This window comes from Sus scrofa, chromosome 2 (genome assembly GCF_054392235.1).
Source record: "Sus scrofa isolate SSC_HxYL_T2T_F1_AM1 chromosome 2, Sscrofa_HxYL_maternal_Yorkshire_Landrace_v2.0, whole genome shotgun sequence".
NCBI lineage: Eukaryota > Metazoa > Chordata > Mammalia > Artiodactyla > Suidae > Sus > Sus scrofa.
The window spans coordinates 16086388-16106141 of record NC_139384.1 but is presented as its reverse complement, the minus strand read 5'-3'; the positions used below and the strand labels follow the sequence as shown (position 1 = coordinate 16106141).

The 19754-nt window shown below is 39.7% G+C and overlaps 2 protein-coding genes across 3 annotated transcripts in view; one reads left to right on the top strand and one right to left on the bottom strand.

Annotated features, from left to right (window-relative positions):
* The window catches only part of LOC110259269 (olfactory receptor 4C46-like), a 949087-nt gene that overhangs the window by 903555 nt on the left and 25778 nt on the right, over window positions 1-19754 (bottom strand). The window lies entirely within an intron of this gene.
* Window positions 17247-18179, top strand: LOC110259082 (olfactory receptor 4C16-like). The gene has a single exon (XM_021082385.2). The coding sequence runs from the start codon at window positions 17247-17249 to the stop codon at window positions 18177-18179; it is 933 nt and encodes a 310-aa protein (XP_020938044.2).

Genomic DNA, 19754 nt, shown 5'->3' with positions numbered 1-19754 from the left:
CTTGACACCAGTGTTGATGACAAAGATTCCCCTAAAGAGAGAAGAAGGCATGTTTTCCCCAATCCTGACTCCTATCTGAAAGCCTGTTTTTTTTTCCTGACTTTTTCTGCAAAACACCCCACAATTCTCCCAAAGGGAGCACAGTCTTTAAGGCATTAGCCTGCTGTGGCCTCCTCTCCCTGGCAAAGCAACAAAAGCTAATTTTTTCTCCGTTAGCCCCAATTCTGTCTCTGCATTTCTATTTGGCATTGATGGAGAGAAGCTATGTTTAGGCCACAAAAATGGTCATCTACCCCTTGTAGGCTTCCACCCTGAAGCTGCTGACACATCAGGGGTGGGGCTGGACCACATCTACACCATGTTTTCATTCAGGGGCTCTTGGGAACAGGCTGCTGCAAACAGTGTCTTTCATTTCTGGGGTGAACACCCAGGCATGGGGCCACTGGGTCTTGTTCTCTCTGTGACAAGCTGCTGGGGCGGGTCAGGGAGGGGCTGAGGGCTCCCAGGTCACATCCTCGAGGTCCCTGCCAGTCTGCCATGTGGTCGCTGTTTTATGTTAGCTGTTCTGATGGCTGTGTAGTGGCATCTCATGTGGCTTTGAGCTGATTCCCCTCAAGGCTGATGATGTGAGCTTATGAGCCAGATGTGCTTATAACCTCTTGGGGAGTGTCCAGGTGTGTCCTTTGCTGACATCCTAATTGGAATATTCTTTCTTCACTGTTGACTCTCTGGAGTTCCTTCTATATTCCAGAACTCACCATTTCCAATATTTTCTCCCAATCTGTAGTGATCCTTTCATCTGCTAAACAGTCTTTGGCAGAACAAAAGTTTTTCATTCGATGAGGCCATTTTATTTGGGAAAACATTGTACTGCATTGTCTTCCAATCTGCAAACATGGTGTCTCTGTGTTTGTTTGGACCTCTGATCTCTTTTACCAGCATTTTTTAATTTTTGGCCTGCAGTCCTACCCACCTTGCAATATGTTCATGCCTAAGTACCTTATCTTCTGAGGTGTGACTGTAGCTGGTGTGGTGTCATCCTTTGGATTCCATGCAGCCGTCATGGCATGGAGGAGCCTGTGGCCTGGCACATGAGCTTGCCAAGCCCACTGTCCTTCTACCTGTGTTTTTGCTGCTACCCTGAGATTTTCTAGACAGCCATGTCCTCTGCACATGGGACGTTTGCTTTCTTCCCTCCCAGAGCTTTGAATGAGAGCTTTGCTGGGTGGAGTATTCTTGGTTCAAAGTTCCTCCTCTTCATCACATGAAATACACTTTGCCACTCCCTTCTGGCTGGTAGACTTTCTGATGAAACACCGCTGTTATCTTTATATGGGTTCCTTTATATGTGATGTGTTGCTTTTCTCTTGTGGCTTTCAATATTTTTTCCTTGAACGTAATTTTTGTCTGTTTGATTTGTATGTGTCTTGCTGTGTTTCTTCTTGGGTTTATTTTGTAGAATTCTGTTTATGTTGTTTTGTTGATTTTGTATGGAATTGTCTGTGTTGCTTCCACTTGGGTGAGTGTTTCCTTTCCCATATTTGGGAAATTTTTGGTTATAATCTCTTCAAATATTTCCTCTGGCCCTTTCTCTCTCTCTCTCTTCTCCTTCTGCAACCCCTATGTTGCAAATGTTGGTACATTTAATGTTGTCCCAGAGGTCTCTTAGACTCGCCTTAGTTTTTTCATGCCTTTATCTTTATTCTTTTCTGCAGCAGTGATTTCCACCACTCTGTCTTCCATTTCACTTATTCATTCCCCTGCCTCCATTAACCTACCATTGATCCCTTCCCGTTTATTATTCATTTTGGCTATGGTGCTATTCATCTTGTTCTTTAAATCTTCTAGCTCTTTGGTAAACATTTCTTTAAGTTCTCCATCTGGGTCTCCATTCTTTTTCCGAGATCTTGAATCATCTTTACTCTCAACACTCTGAATCCCTTTTCAGGTAAATTGCCCATCTCCTCATCATTTAGCGGTTTTTGTGTGTTTTCGTCTCATTCCTTTGTCTGACAGTGGCTTCTTTGTCATCTCAGTGTCTACCTTTCTGCTTATCCTCCCCTTTACAGTTGGTATGGAGAGCCCTGGAGTTCTGAGGGGTGGTAATGTTTCATGTGTACCCAGAGCGTGTGTTGGGAGTCATGGTATCATACTTCTTCTCCTGTAGCTGGGTGGCTGCAAAGGATATGGGTCTGTGAGGTAGGTGGCAGTGATTCACCACTGGAAGGATTGTTGTTGTAGCTTGCAGGGGTAGCAGTGTCTATTACAGTCCCTCCTGAGAGCAGGTAGCTTTGAGGGCTAATTTTCATAGCTTGCTATGTCAGCAGTCTCTTCTGCTGCCCCCTCCCTTTGCCTGGAAGGCTCCACTTCTCTCTGTAGGTATAGGAGTAGGTGCCACTGTTCTGCTAGCACTCCCCTTGCTTGGCCACTCTAGGGATCTCTCTCTCAAGCCTCAGGGGTCGGGGGCTTTTCCCTAATTATGGCTCACAGGCTTTCTCTGTAGCTGAAGGATGTGTGTTTCTAGTGGTCCCTTCCCCTGCCTTACTGCTGGGTGGAATGCCTTTGTAGTTGCTATGGGTTAGAAGGTGTGTTAATGGGCCTTTCCCAGCTCCCTTGGTGTGAAATGAGTGCCACTAATATGGGCCTTTGCAGGGCCACTGGCAGGGACCCTGCAACTTGTGCTTTTCTCCAGTCGGGGAGCCCATATCTCAGGCAGGATGCAGACACTGGTAGCCCTCTCATAGGAGTGGGCATTGTCACTGGCAGCTCTTCTGGTGCTGATTGGGCAATGCTGGTGCAAGTGTCTGAAGAGTCTCTGGGTAGAGCCAAGACACCTATGCTTGCCTTGCTTGAGAAGATTACTGGTCTCACAGGGAATGGGCACTGCCCCTGGCATCTCTTCTGGGGCTGACTGGGCACCACTAGCATGAGCCTCTTCAGATCCCTGTATTTTCCCTGATCAGCAAGGAGTGGGCACAGGCAGCCAGCCCTCCTTTCATGAATGGGCTCTTCTGCAGTTGTTCTTGCCTCTGCTTAGATGCTCTCCACTGTGGTTGCCCTACACTCTAGTCCCTCCAGGCTATTTCCTCATGGCCAATCCTGTCTTTATCCCCATGTTGCCAGCTCCAGCTCCCTCTTTGGGTCTGATCACTAAGGTCAACGTTTTAGTTTCCAACACTTGCTGGCACCCACCTACAGTTGCCCATTGCCTATAGCATGACCATTTGTGGAGAACCATTTCCTTTTTAACTGACTCACGCCATCTGTCTAGAGTTCCTCCCCCTTTTCTGGCTGATCTTCCTGCTGCTGGGGGAACTTGCTAGGGTGTAGGAGCTATTCCTCTTTCAGCTCCCTCCTGGGAGAGCAGGTCCCATCTCCTTTCCTTTTGCTTATTTTTTCTCTTGTTCTTCTTCTTTCCTCTTTCTCTTATCCTATCTGTTTGTGTAACATCTTTCTTGTTCTATCATAATTTTGAGTTCTTTTGTCAGTTTTTCTCAAATTTTCTGTGCGAATACTTACACATGTAGTTCTATTTTCAATCTATTTATGGGAGTATGTGAGCCTTACATCCTGCTATTCCACCATTGTACACCCTTCTCCCTCTTAAAAATATTTTTCCTCTCATATTCATTGCACTCTTTTCCACAAGAACCAAATATGACAACAACCTAAATGTTCATCATAGGATAATGGATAAAGAAGATGCAAGATATACATGAAATAGAACATTATTAGCCCGTAGAAGGAAGGAAATCCTACCTTCTGGGACCCCATGGATGGAACTTGAAGCCTAAGTGAAATAAGTCAGATGCAAAAGACAAAGTGTATGTTTTTATTTATATGCAGCATCTGAAAAAGCCAACCTCAGAAACAGAAGAATGGCAGTTTCCAGGGGTTGAGTGGTGGAAAGGGAAGATATTAGTTCAAGGATACAAACCCCCACCTATAAAATGGATAAGTTCTGAGGGTCTCATGTGCAGCATGGGGGCTATAGCTAACAAAAAGGTATTATATATTTGAAGGTTGTTAAGAGAGTAGATCTTAAATGTTATCACCACATGCACATACACAATGTCATTAATGCGGTGGGGTATTAATTAAACTTATTTGATGCTCATTTTCTAATATGTACCTATATCAAATCATCACATTATATACCTTATAGTTACATATGTTAGATGTTAATATCTCAATAAAGCTAATAGAAAAACAAAGAGAAAGCAAGTCAAATGTATCTAAATGTCTAGGTAAATGTTTGATTAGATACTATCATCTTTTCCTCATTTTTCTCAAAATGCTTGGCTAACAGTCCATGCTAAACAAATACGATCAGTTGCCATATTTTTATCCCATTACCATTCAACCCTGCTTTTAAATCACAACAGACTGTACCCAGGATGATGCCTGACTGGGGGAATTAGTTACTCCACAGATTGGACAATCACCTAAGTTTAGTCTATTCAAGGACAAACCATGTTTACTCAGATATCCTCTCTGAAATTCTGAATAGGGACCTAAGAGGCTGAAGGGAAGGGGGAGAATATTGTAAAAGACAAGTGGAGAAAGAATTTGTGTCTTGACAAACCAGAGCCATATGAGAGCAGACCTTTGAAGTGAACAGAGAACATGAAGGACAAAGAGTACAAAATGTAAACCAAGGAGTTCCTCTTCAGGCTCAGTGGTAATGAACCCAAACCCAACTAGTATCCATGAGGATGTGGGCTTGACCCCTGGCCCTGATCTTTGGGTTAAGGATCCTGCATTGCCATGAGCTGTGGTGCAGGTCACAGATATGGCTCAGATCTGGCATTGTGCAGCAGCCGGTGTCTGATTTGACTCCTATCCCGGGAACTTTCATATGCCACAGGTGTGGAGCTAAAGAACAGCAAACACAACAAATGAAAAAACCCCAAATTGTGTTAATCCATAGTGATAAAAAGAACCAGACAGGAAATACCAGTTCATGGAAGACTTCCACATGTTCTTCGAAACATAGAGAAGAGTAATATGTAACTGATTTTACAGATAGAGGAAGTTACAAACATTTGAGAATGGAGATAAATAGGATAGGATAGAGGATAATAGCATGTAGTTCACCTGCAAAACTCCTGAGATGCTAAGAGCTTAGAGCATCAAGCTCCATAGAATGTAGGAGGGAAAGGCACCTTGAATCACATGAAGACTATTTTCTCTCTCTAGCCCAATTTCCCCATAGCCGGGCAACACCTCTACACCATCCCACAAAAGACTGGAGGTTTGTTTGCTTGTTTGTATACTTATTTATTTTTTAGGGCTGTGCCCATGGCAGATGGAGGTTCCCAGGCTAGTGGTCAAATCCAAGCCTCAGCTGCTGGCCTATGGCACAGTCACAGCAATGCAGGACCCAAGCCTCATCTGTGAGCTCTATCACAGCTCATGGTAATGTCAGATCCTTAACCCACTGAGCGAGGCCAGGGATCAGACCCGCAAGCTCATGTTTACTAGTTGGATTTGTTTCCCCTGTTCCACAATGGGAATTCCTATTTATTTTTCATTGAACTACAGAGTTTCAGGTATCACTGGAGAGAACAGTGATGAAATGTACATTAGCACGTACTAAGATGAAGTGAAAATCTACACACTAAATGCAAGATCCCTTTTCTCTCACTGCTCCAAGGATGTCAGCAGCCAGCATAGGTCATGATCTCACCATTTCTTGAGTGCACATAGCCCAAGTAAGTGGGTGGATTTTTTTTTCTTTTTTTTGAGGGGGGGTGAGAGGGGCAAAATATAAGATCTGCATTATACTGCCTAATTACCCCAAAATTATACCTACAAATATGTATACTTGGAAATTCCAAATAACTCTTTTATTTCTTCTACTTTAAATATGAAATGAAGAGTTTCTGTTTTCAGGTAAGATGGCAAAACTAGTGAATGGGAAGATGAGCAGTAGAAACTCATCTTCAAATGAAAGCAAAGGGGGACTGTATTGTTGGACCACAAATTGGGTACAGTGACTTTTTAATTTTTCTCTGTAATTTAGCTCTGACCCCAAGCCTGGAAAATGAAGGCTTGTAGTTAACATGACTCATCTTCCTACAACTTTCTAAGGTTAGTGGTCATCTATTAATATCTAATTATTCATCTATTACGACCTATATAAAGGTCCTTGCCTCATCCTTCCTGCCAAGCGACCAGTGTATTCCTGCCAATCACCTATTGTGCAGTTCTCTGCAGATTTCTAGTGAATATTCATCTCCTAGGTGCTTTTTACCATGAGAAAAAAAGGTAAACAGCAATTAGTTGTTTTATTTCCTGCATATCATAGTAAAATTACAATTAGTATTTTAGAGAAAATGAAGGAGGTACTGGGTTTTATCAGGCTCAGTTTGTTCTTGAAAACAGAGAATATATCTTTTTAAAATCAAGTTAATATTAAGGGCCCTGGTGCCTTATGATAAACTAGAATGTCATTAGTAGTTAGGGTTCTGGAGCAGACTCCTACCATAATTGTTATTCTGTGAGTGTAGATGTGATGCATGTTTTTTTATTAATTTACATTTTTTGTCTTTTTAGGGCTGACTATTCTTTTCTCTCTTTTAAGAAAGAGGAAGCTACTTAGGACAACTAGGGCCTTGCAAGAATATTTGTGAGTTCATGCTTCTCACCCTTTTTCACACAAGTTGTGTCTATTTTAGATTTCAGAGTCCCACTCTTGCTGTATCAGACCACTGACTTCAAAAAAAAAAATCCTGTGAAGGTGTACATTCAGACCTCTTTACATTTCTCTTATCTGTAGTATAGCCTCCTAAGCAGGAATTTGATTATACATTTCTGTCTGCAAGAGATGTGGTGACAGTGACACGGGAGTTCTAAATCCACAACCTGTCCAGAAGACATATTATATAGAGTGCATTTGCGGAGGTACCCAGATTGGATCTGGGATACAACCCTTTTCATATTTTCCTTGTCTTGAAATAGAAGGCTTCAACTGAAACCCTATAAACTGGAATCTTTTACTATGCAAACCTTGCAAAAGCAGAAATCAAACTGTAGCAGCTGTGATCAGTGATATAAACTGCTTGAGATAGATTAGCCATGAAAAATATACAATCTGATTTTTAAAAGGTGAGGTAGGAGTTCCCACTGTGGCTCAGTGGGTTAAAAACCTAACATAGTGTCCATGAGGATGTGGGTTTGACCCCTGACTTCACTCATTGGGTTAAGGATCTGGCATTGCCATGAGCTGTGGTGCACATGGCAGACAAAGCTCAGATCCCATGTTGCTGTGGTTGTGGCATGGGCCAGCAGCTGCAGCTCTGATTCAACCTCTATCTTGGGATCTTCCATTTTCTGTAGGTGAGCCCTAAAAAATAAAAAATATATAAAAAGTGATGTATATATGTCACTGGATTTCATTGTGGAAGTCACATGTTTCTGGCTCTGCACTGAGATATAAATGATGTTTTTCTCAAACTAAAAAAAAAAAAACTGTAAACTTCTTGGGACAATAAAGTTTATATAAATTTAATAAAATTAATACAATTTAGTAATTTTTAAATAGATGTTCCAAATAAGAAAAAAAATACTCATATCACATTTTCTATATGATTAAAATACAAATAAGGCAACAAATTGGAGTTCCCATAATGGCTCAGTGGTTAACGAACCCAACTAGCATCCATGAGGATGCTGGGTTCTATCCCCGGCTTCACTCAGTGGAATACATAGCGGTGTTGCTGTGAACTGTGGTGTAGGTCACAGACACGGCTCGGATCCTGTGTTGCTATAGCTGTGGTGTCAGCCGAAGGATAAAGCTCCAATTCAACCCCTAGCCTGGGAACTTCCAAATAAAAAGACAAAGAGGCAAAAAAAAAAAAAAAGATTCTTAATGATCATGTAACTAGAGACCATACTGTTGATGAATGCTGACAAAAGATGATTTCAATCTCCATGGTGTAAATATAATTTTTGTATATTTATAATTATATAAATATAATTTTCTAAATATCTCAGTCTTTCACAAATTATTCTCCTTTCTGGATTATATTAAACCTCACTGAAAACCATTCACATCTCTGATATAACTATTTATGTTTCAAAGCCTAAAAACTCTCCTCCTGGTTATAACATACTTTCTTTAATTGATTATTATTTTTGAATTCCCTACCATCAACTACATGTATTCTTTACTTCTAGCTCACCTGAAGATGCCTTCATTTGGGCCATTTAAGTTATAATCATAATAGCCCACTATTATAAACAAATTATTGAAATGAGTATGACTCAACAGACAAGGAAATATTCCCTCCCAAATATAAAGGGTCATTTTAAGAGCAGAAAGGATTTTTTTTACAGATAGACTATTAATATGAGTATAAGCCCAACAGTCAGAACCTCCCTAAGGAAAGAATACTCCTACAAAAGGGTGAATTTTCTCATTCTGTTCTGTCACTGTTCTAGAAGAATCTAGGTAAACATATGGCAAGAATTTCCAATATAACCCCAAGAAAGAGAAGACAGGTTTCTTAGATTAAATATATTGTCCTTTAAAATATGAAGATGCTATGCTTACTTGAACCTGGTGCTTTTTCCTGAGTCAGGAAGAACAAACAAGTTGTTGAAGGTGCACAATGAGACACGAGACCACCATTTCTAGTAAATAAACTCTTTGGAAGGAACACCTGTCGAGCCGTGGTTATAAGCAAATAGAAGTATAACTATAAACACAAGTCAACACACAGGGCAGTGGAAACAGATCAAACCACAGGGATATCAGGCAGACCAGAGAGGCAGAGACCCAGCAGTGACCATCGAAGACAAGGTGTCTCACATGACTGTAAGACCATCTCTTCTACATAAGCTTGACTCAACACTAGCATGTGTGTTCACATGGCTTATATTCCTAAAGAAATTAATATTCACACCACATGTTAGGATTATGTTAACTCCATAAGAAAAAGATCTTATTTGGTATGGACTTCCTTTTCAGTCAATCCAAACTATGAGGAAAGCTGAAACTTCTATTCATCTCCTGTCATCTGAAACCAACTTCTTGGTCCACAACTTCCTCATGGCATTTTTCACTTATGCCTTCCTTAGTGTATAAATCAAAGGGTTGATCAAAAGTGCTCAAAGTAAGGAGGTCGCAGACATAGCTTGGATCCACATTGCTGGACTGTGGAATAGGACAGCAGCTAGAGCTCCGATTCAACCCCTAGCCTAGGAACCTCCATATGCCGTGGGTGCAACCTACACAGCTCCCAGCAATGCTGGATCCTGAACCCATGGAGCAAGGACAGGGATTGAACAGGCATCCTCGTGGATACTAGTTGGGTTTATTCACAGCTGAGCCATGATGGGAACTCCTTCTTTTCCATTGTTAAAAGGCACATTTATTTGACCTGGCTTCCTCCACAAACTACCTTCAGATCTCTTCGCCTTCCTTAAAAAATGAAAAAAAAAAAAAAACAAAAAAAAAAACAAAAAAGGAGAGAAATTGCATGCTACAAATTATTGTTTGCTATGATAAAGATAATGCTGGAGAACCAAGCAGTCATGATTTCTGTCCTCAGTGAGTATTAGTTTACAGAACTTTAAGATCCGGAGCAATGGAAATAAAATGCATGGTTTCTAGCACATTTTTTCTATTTGAAATTATTCTACTCATTGGTTATGTGAATCAGGATTTACAGGTGTCTGAGTTTTAGCCACAAGTGCTAATGTGCCCTCCATACACAGAACACCCACTCACATCTTTATGAAACTCCACTCCTTTAAGTATGATTATCACTACTATTCATGGTTTCACTTATGATTTTTCCACAAGCTTCTTGAGACCACTCTGGGATTCTTTATGTTAGTTTAACCCTACCCAGAAGAGTGGCTAAATTCTCTATTCTCTCTGTTTTCTTGGATGACCGTCCCCAATTTCCAAATAATTTAAACTCTCATTTACAAGTAAAGATTCCCAAATCTAGTTTTAGAGTCCTGACATCCATTTCAAACCATGAAGAATCCCAAATGAGTATTTTCACACATATATCCTGTGGCTACCCGAATTTCAACCTGTCCTCATTGTCTTACTATTCATTCTCAGCTCCTCAACCATAGATACCATTACTCAGACATTCAAATCAACTTTTGTTATAATCACTTGTGAATCCTTGTTTCCACTTAGGAGCATATAAAATAATGTGTGGCAAGAGGATAAACCATGAAATGAAACAATCATGAATATCATTCACAGGATTGAACATCCCAAATACATAACCTTGCAAGCTGCTTGACTTCTGTGCATTTCAGTTTTCTCTCACATGAAACATCACTGTTCATTCTTATCTGGTGCAATATTTATGGGAAACACAAAATGTAACTTATGTACAGTGACAAACATACAGGCTGTTGCTAAATATATGGTAAGTAAAATTATTTCAATGAAACACCTTCATCAATAAGTGTACATTTACTAGTGTAAGTTAGAAAAACAGTTGGATATCCATTTGAAAAAAATATGAGATATCAATTCAGTTTGAAAAAAGAGGTGTATAGTTAATCAAGGTACTACTTGCTCTAAGTCTGTAGATCCACGTTTGGGGATGTGTGAAGCTCACAGCAGAGAAATTAATTCCAAAGCTCCACCTGACACTCCCTGGATTATACTTGCAAATAAATTACAAGGGCTATAAAATTTGTCTTCTTGGTGAAGGCAAGATGGCGGAATATTAGGGGGACATGCTCACCCTCCTCCACAAACACAACCAAAAAAACACATCTACAGGTTAAATGACTCACAGAGAACAGGAATCACTGGCAGAAGAACCTAAACTCCAATAATGGCAAGAATCTCATGATGTTACTGGGTAAAACAAGAAAAAAGAGTGAGCAAAGGGAATCATGGGTGGACGGGCACTCCAGAAAGGCAACTGTGGAGGAGAAAGCGATCCCACACCCTGAAAAGTCACCTACTGGATGGAAAGATCAACCAAATCAGAGGGATCTCTAGACGCAGAGAAGAGCACAGCAGTAAGTCTGAGATCTGAAGAGCAGAGTGAGAACCGAACAGATCATCTACTACTGGCACAGTCACCAAAAACTGAGACACTTGGGTGGGGGCTGGGAACCCAGACCTTGGCTCCGGAGGTGAGTCTCCAGGAGCAGGCTGGGGTGGATGGCATGGAGACTGCTTGTACTAGGAACCAGAGAGTCTGGTTGGCAGGGCAGAGACTGACTGGGGAGATCAGGAATTGGTCTGTCATGTTGGTGGGGCAGAGACTGCCTGGGAGACTACAAAGCAGAGTATCATGGGTAGAGGGAGCAATACGCCACTGTCATCACAACATTGTGGTACTGATATCAAAACAGACAGACAGACCAATGGAATAGAATAGAGAACCCACACATACACCCTGACACCTATGGTCAATTCGTCTTTGACAAAGGAGGCAAGAGCATAACACGGGACAAAGAAAGTCTACTCAGCAAGCATTGCTGCAAAACCTGGGCAGCTGCATGCAAAGCAGTGAAAGTAGAACACACCCTCCGACCATGCACCAAAATAAACTCAAAATGGTGGAAAGACTTAAATAGAAGACAAGACACCATCAAACTCCTGGAAGAGAACACAAGCAAAACACTCTCTGACATCAACCTCATGAACATGTTCTCAGGTCAGTCTCCCAAGGCAACAGAAAGAAGAGCAAAAAGAAACCAGTGGGACCTAATCAAACTGACAAACTTTTGTGCAGCAAAGGAAACAAATACGAAAACACAATGACACCTTACAGAATGGGAGAAAAGAGTTGCAAACGATGCAACGGACAAGGGCTTCATCTCTAGGATACACAAGCAGCTTATACAACGCAACAGCAAAAAAGCCAACCACCCAATGGAAAAATGGGCAAAAGACCTGAATAGACTGTTCTCCAAGGAAGATATACAGGTGGCCAACAAGCACATGAAATAATGCTCAACACCCCTGAGTATAAGAGAAATGCAAATCAAAACTACCATGAGATATCACCTCACACCAGTCAGAAGGGCCATCATTCATAGGTCCACTAATAACAAGGGCTGGAAGGCCTGTGGGGAAAAGGGAACCCTCCCACACTGTTGGTGGGAATGTAAGCTGGTACAGCTACTGTGGAGAACAGTTTGGAGAACCTTAGAAATCTATACCTAGAACTACCATATGACCCAGCAGTCCCACTCTTGGGCATATATTCTGACAAAAGTTTCCTTGAAAAAGACACATGCACCCGCATGTTCACCGAAGCACTACTCACACTAGCCAAGACATAGAAACAACCCAAATGTCCATTGACAGACGACTGGGCTAGGAAGATGACGTGTGTATATATGTGCACAATGGAATACTATTCAGCCATAAAAAAGAATGCCATAATGCCATTTGCAGCAACATGGATGGAAATAGACACTCTCATACTGAGTAAAATAAGTCAGAAAGAGAAAGACAAATACCATATGATATAACTTATAACAGGAATCTAATATACAGCACAAAAGAAACTTTCCACAGGGAAGATAATCATGGACTTGGAGAAGAGACTTGTGTCTGCCCAGGAGTAGAGGGAGGGAGTGGGACGGATTAGGATCATGGGGTTAACAGATGCAACATATTGCTCTTGGAATGGATCTACAATGAGATCCTGCTGTGTAGCATTGAGAACTATGTCTAGATACTTATATTGCAATAGAACAAAGGGAGGAAAAAAGTACACATGTAAGTAAAACTTGGTCCCCATGGTGTACAGTGGGAAAAAATTAAAAATTAAAAAAATAAAAATGACTTTATTATATATGGATATTAATTAAAACTGGCAAGGAAAGAAAACTTCAGAGAATTATCCTCTCTAGAATAGCAGTATCTCACATCATCATGTCTTAAAATATTCCCCCTTGAATGCAGAGAACATTTTTTCTTCAGAAATCTGTGAGAGGGCTGTGTTGACTTTAAAAAAAAATGCACAATGTGAAAGCTGAGAATTTAGTTTTATTTGGGGCAAAATTAGGACCTAAGCCCAGGAGACATCATCTTAGGTAGCCCAAAGAACACCCTCTGAGCAGGTGAGGCAGGGGGAAGCTAGGATATATGAGTTTTTGCAACAAAGGGAAGGTAGTAGGAAGAAGAGACTTACATGTCACCAGAGTTACAGAAGAAGATTTACAGAAAACCTATTTCTATGGGAAGATGTAAAGGTCTGGGCTTACTGGACTCATTCCTTCAATAGGTACCTCTGTTGTGGGCCAGTATTCTTTGTTTCTTTCCTGAGTTCCCTCAGGGCTCACCAGCCCACCCTTGGGAGTGACTGCATTGACTGATGACATATTTTGTTTTGTCCACTTATTACAACCCAGGAGCTCTGAAATCCTGACCCAAAGAGAAAAGGGGAAATACTAAGGTATGTGCTAAAGGTGGAGGCAGAGCTGCATGCAGCCATGCACACATTTTATGAAGTTTGCCTCTGGTGTCATGAACGTTACTACTAGTCATGAAGAGAAGACACCACCATGAAGAGCTTTGGTGTTTTTTTTTTTTTTTAAGAGAAATGAAGAGATGTAAGAAGTGGGCTCAAAAAAATCTCCTAACAATATCTATCTGAAGACCTGCTCTTCCACTTTTCCCAGAGCACAGCGTGCCTCACTCCTGGTCTTCACCCTGTCCTCTGCTCAGGGTTGCTGTGGGTCTGCAGCTGAACTGGTTCATGGTTTAATCCGTGCAGAGGCAGATGGCAAGTGCTAAACTCCAGTTCACAGGTGCTGTCAAAATGGATGAGTGGAACTGGAAATTCACAGTGCCTTCCAACAAGTAAGTGACATATTATTCCAATCTTTGTACTCAGAGGGGCATCATTACAAAATAATCCACCATCACTTGCTAACATATTTCCATGCATCTTGTAATTATACTTCCCTCATACTCTGAGAAAGAAACAGGGGAAAATGAACAATGTAACTTTTTTAAAAATAAGATTTACCATTAATATAAGAAATTAACAGAATGAAACATGACCATGAGGGTGGGAATGATCTTTAGAAATCAACAAATATTAATGAGCATCAGATATGTGAAACTCATGTATTGTTGTGTGGGGACAGAAGACTTTAATCCATCAATTGTAGTATATTTTCTGGAGATGGCAGAATACAGAAATGCTTACAAATGGTTTATACATAAGATAGCTTAGCAAAAATAAGTTTTGTTAGGAACTCTGGGTACTAAAATGTTAGAAGAGATTATTCATGGTTCAAAATTAGAGTCAAGTTTAATGGAGGTATTGACCTTTACACAGCTTCTGGAGAATGCCTGGTTTTCTAGCTTCAAGTAACATCTTTGAAAGGAATATTGTCTATCACAGTGTAAAAGTATTGCCCTTTCTATTCTTTCAAACGATATCATGTGATTTTGATCTGCTCTTGGCTCATGTCAAAATTTATTTTGATAAAAAACTACTTCTTAGAGAAGGATCAGAGGAAACACAACAATGAATAGGCTTAAATCTACAAACAATAACTGGCCTTACATTTGGAAGAGGAGTTCCTGAAAATTCTTTTAGTAAGAGCCTCCCTTTTCATCAATATTTTTGCCACATGCTGTGTTTCTTCACTTGTGAGCTTATCTACTATTGTCCCTTCAAAGTTCCTGCTCTCTGATAAGATTCTGAATAAGGAATAAATACTAATTTAATGGTATATAGGGGAATCACATGTGGGAATTATTAGTAGCATGTGTTGAGTTTCATTGTGATCTTTTGATTCTCATATCAAGTTGTTTTCTTGGACACCTCTGGGCCAGATACTCAGGAATCACGAGATTTAGGAGAAGGAGGAACTCAAGGAGGGCACTTTTTTGTTTTGATTCGTTTTTGTTGTTTTTTGGCTTTTAAAGGAATAAAATATGCAGGGACAATCTGTTCACCTTTCTGCAAAGAATGGCAAATTCTGCAGAATAATAGAGTGTAGGTTCTCCCCCAAAGATTTTTGTAACTGACTTAGGGAGGGGTGCATCATTTCAGAGAGAATCCTTACAGAAAATGCTTCTCACTGTGGTCTCCACAGAAGCATAGACTTGTAAGCATGGAAGGATCCACTGAACACTTTATATTCCACCCTTGAATATTCTCCACCTTTGCCTGATTTTCTTTCAGCTCTTCTCTGTTCTTGCCACACCAAAAATAGTCTGTTTAATCTGTTTAACAATCTTGGCCATTCTAAACTTGGCTAATCTTGTTTGAAGAGTTGAGGTTAAGACTGTAATATTCAGAAGATGTGCCTTGCAGGACATTTGATCCTGTCCAAAAAGTCATAAAGACTTTTGGTTCATGCTAAAAAGGTCCTTGACATTTGAACCCAATGTCTCACTGGACCTTTTAGGTAGGACTGAATGCCCACAATCCCAAGATGTGCTATTTTACTGATGCTGCTTTGCCTCCAAACTAGTGTAATGTGTGTATGTGTCAGATTCTTTTGAAAATATGAGGAAAATGTCAACCATCTTTTGGAAACATAAACTTGGACATGTAGTCATATACATACTGCAAATAAATTTTTTTATCTTTTTAGGGCCACACCCATGGCATATGGATGTTCCCAGGCTAGGGGCTGAATCAGAGCTGTAGCTTCTGGCCTACACCAGAACCCCAGCAATGTGGGATCCAAGATGCATCTGTGACCTACTCCACAGCTCACAGCAATGCCAGATCCTTAACCCACTGAGCAAGGCCAGGGTCTTGTGTCCTTATGGATGCTAGTCAAGTTTGTTAACTGCTGAGCCATGATGGGAACTCCAAAAGATGTTAATCAATATCGGGAAGATATGAAAAATGCAAAGCTTCTGATAGCATGTTCTAAGGGCCAAAAATTTATGTAAGAAATCTAAATGCTTCAGGTGGTCATTTGTGTAGGTATCCAGGTCCCAATTTCTTACGTTCTATTTGAAATTCACCTTTTATTTTTATTTTATTTTACTGTCTTTTTGTGTTTGCCAGGGCTGCACCTGTGGCATATGGAGGTTCCCAGGGTAGGTGTCTAATCAGAGCTGTAGCCGCCGGCCTATGCCAGAATCACAGCAACATGGGATGTGAGCCACATCTGAGACTTACAGCACAGCTCATGGCAACACCGGATCCTTAACCCATTGAGTAGGCCAGGGATTGAACCCACAACCTCATGGTTATTAGTCATATTTACTAACCACTGAGCAATGATGGGGACTCTGGAAATTCATATTCTTTTGGAGGACTTATAGCTGAGTTACTACTTGTTCAAAATTGATCTCAGTGTTGCTGTTTTTGGCTTTCTCTAAGTAGAAAGCATGTTTTTCTGTCTACTATAATGGTAGATAGAAGACCCTACAAATTTGATACAAGACTCTATAAACTTGATCTTACTATATTTTAAGATCAGAATAGTATGACAATGATCACATAAATATAATCATATCTTAAAGATAGTAGGGAGTGTTCAATTTCAATTCAATTAACACCTACATTATACTAGGCAGTTAGATTGGGATTGTGGAGAAAAATATTCTGAGAATATGTAGCATTTTGATATTCTTTTTTAAGAATGAAAAGTAGAATAAGCACATGAATTCTTGTGCTGCAAGCAGTAATAATTCTTATATTGTAAGAAAAGCTATAGTGAAAGTCTTCAGAGAGCAGGAGAATGCATTTCCCTTCTCACAGGCAATCACAGGAGGCCAGCTGGACTGTTTTGTCCTAAAGTTCGAGGAAAACAGAAGCATCTAAAGTAGTCCCAGGATAGAAGGAGAGAGCAGGATAAATTTGAAAATGCTACACTTACTTCTCTTTAATTCTTGGCTTCTACATTAGTTTTATTATGGATATCATATCATTATTTTTACTAATCTTTTTGTGTGGCCCAAAAAAGAAAAAGCAAAAGAAAGAAGAAATTACACAATAGAGCCCGATATGCATTCATAAAGTTACCAAAATTAACGAGAGTTACATCTAAGTCAGGGGGATTATTTGAAGACTGTTATGAAGAGTAGCATATTCATAAGCTTATTGAGACTCATAACAACCTATGCAGTGGTCATGAAAAATTGAGGAACAAAGAGTTAGAGAAAATTGTTAAGAAACCACAGTTAGAATGTTTCCAATGTTTAATACTCTTTTTTCTAAAATATTTCATCATATTAGATATCACATCATAAGTGAATATACTTAATTTTTTGCAGGTAAATCATTTCACATTCAACCTTTCCCTTCATTCATGAAATCATGTGGCTGAACAATAATGTGACCGAGTTCATTCTACTTGGGTTGACCCAGGATCCTGTTAGGAAGAAAATAGTGTTTGTCACTTTCTTGATTTTCTACTTGGGGACATTGATAGGCAACCTGCTCATTATTGCTACCATCAAGACCAGCCAGACACTTGGGAGTCCAATGTACTTCTTCCTTTTCCACTTATCCTTATCTGATACCTGCTTCGCTACTTCCATAGCTCCTAGAATGATTGTGGATGCCCTTTTGAAGAATGCCACTATCACCTTTAATGAGTGCATAATGCAAGTCTTTTCATTCCATTTCTTTGGCTGCCTGGAGATCTTCATCCTTATCCTCATGGCTGTTGACCGCTATGTGGCCATCTGTAAACCTCTGCGCTACACAACCATCATGAGTCATGGAGTCTGTGGGGTGTTGGTGGCTGTGGCCTGGGTGGGATCCTGTGTGCATTCTTTAACTCAGATTTTTCTAGCCTTGAGTTTACCATTCTGTGGTCCCAATGTGATGGATCATTACATATGTGACTTGCAGCCTTTGCTGAAACTTGCCTGTGCAGACACCTATGTGACCAACCTACTCTTGGTGTCCAACAGTGGAGCCATCTGTACAGAGAGTTTTGTCATGCTGATGGTCTCCTATGTCATCATCTTGTATTCTCTGAGAAACCACAGTGCAGAGGGGAGGAAAAAAGCCCTCTCCACCTGCATCTCCCACATCACCGTGGTCATCTTGTTCTTTGGTCCTTGTGTATTTATATACACACGCCCTGCAAACACCTTCTCCATGGATAAGATGATAACTGTCTTTTATACAATTGGAAGCCCTTTGATCAACCCTCTGGTTTATACACTGAGGAATGCAGAAGTGAAAATTGCCATGAGGATGCTATGGAGCAAGAAGTTGATCTCAGATGACAAAAGATGAATGGAAGTTTCAATATTTTCTTCATAGCTTAGATTGACTGAGAATCAGTCCGTCAAGAATATTATATCCTACTGTGGTATTCATTTAATCCTATCATGGGGCAGTGATATTTGGTTCTCTTAGAAAAGGGAGCACTATAAACACAACAATCTTTAGTGTTCCATCAGCTTTATGTAGAGGAAGAGATGGAGTCAGGTACAAAGAGGTATGTAAGGTTCACTGCTTTAGAGGCTTTTCATTGCTGTGTCTCTGTCTCTCTTACCTACCTAGTGTCACTTTGGTTTCATCTAGCATTTTATCTTCCATTTTTCAAGATGATTTCTGGTGTTGTCTGCTTCTTGATACTGGTCTATAAGCTTATATTCATATATTAGCAGGTTTTACCTCTTTCAACTATTTCCTTTATCAAACACTGTGGTCTCATGTCTACTCATGGACCTTTAAATGTAGTAAGAAGTTCTTTCTCATCAAGAGAAAGTATATGATTCAAAGAACTGTAGAAACTTCATGTTATAAGACACAATATTTAATACAGTTATCTCTTTAGATAACTTCTTGAGCTTTTACTTCAAATTGTCACCTTGTGTTACCCAGTCCTTCCAGAACAGTGATAAAACACTGAGAAAATGCACACTTCTGAGGTAGGTCTTTGAACTTAAAAGGTTTGACATTTGGATTTGTAGTTATGAGAGAATTCTTTTTATAAAATCCAATTTATCACCCTAATTAGGTTCTTTTTATTTTAGTGACTGGTATTAAGGTTTCTTGCACCAGGCCAGTTATAGTAATATGTTTATAATGGGTTAATATGTTTGTAGCATAGATAAACCAAATTAAGGAAGACATATTTATATGAGCTAGAAGTAGAGAGGACAAACAGGTGACGTTAGTGAATTTTAAAATGTCAACAGGATAAAACAATTAATGAGACAACACAAGGGATGATTTTTAAATTTTGAAACAGAAACATTTCCATAAATTATGAATTGACACTCTGTAAAAGGTAAAACTGTGAAAAGAGTAAAAAAGAAATCAGTGGTTGTTGGGGATTTAAGCAGATTGAGTAAAGGGATGAATCGGTTGTGTGTGGGACATTTTAAAGGAGGGAAAATCATTCTGTTTGACACTCTAAAGGTAGATACATGATATAACACACACTCTAAAGTCCATAAAACTCTACAACACAGAGTAACCCAAACCCAATTGTAAACTACAAACTTTACTAAAAATGAATTAATATTGATTTATCATTCATAACAAATGTATTATATTCATGCTAAGTTTTTGGTAAGCAGTATATTGGTGATGGGAAATCCCTGTATATATTTTTTGGTAACTTTTCTATAAGTCTACAATTATTCTTTTAAAATAGTCTATTAAAAAGTTAGAATAATGAGAAATCTCAATTTTTCATTACCATGTTCAAAAATAGTTTATTTGAATTTTTATACGAATTCACTATGTAAGTACATCTTTTATGAAGCCATACATACATATCCTCAAATATTCTATAGTTTACCCTTGTATGCTATACAACTACTATTCATGAATATTTCCTGTGTGCAAATAGTTTTT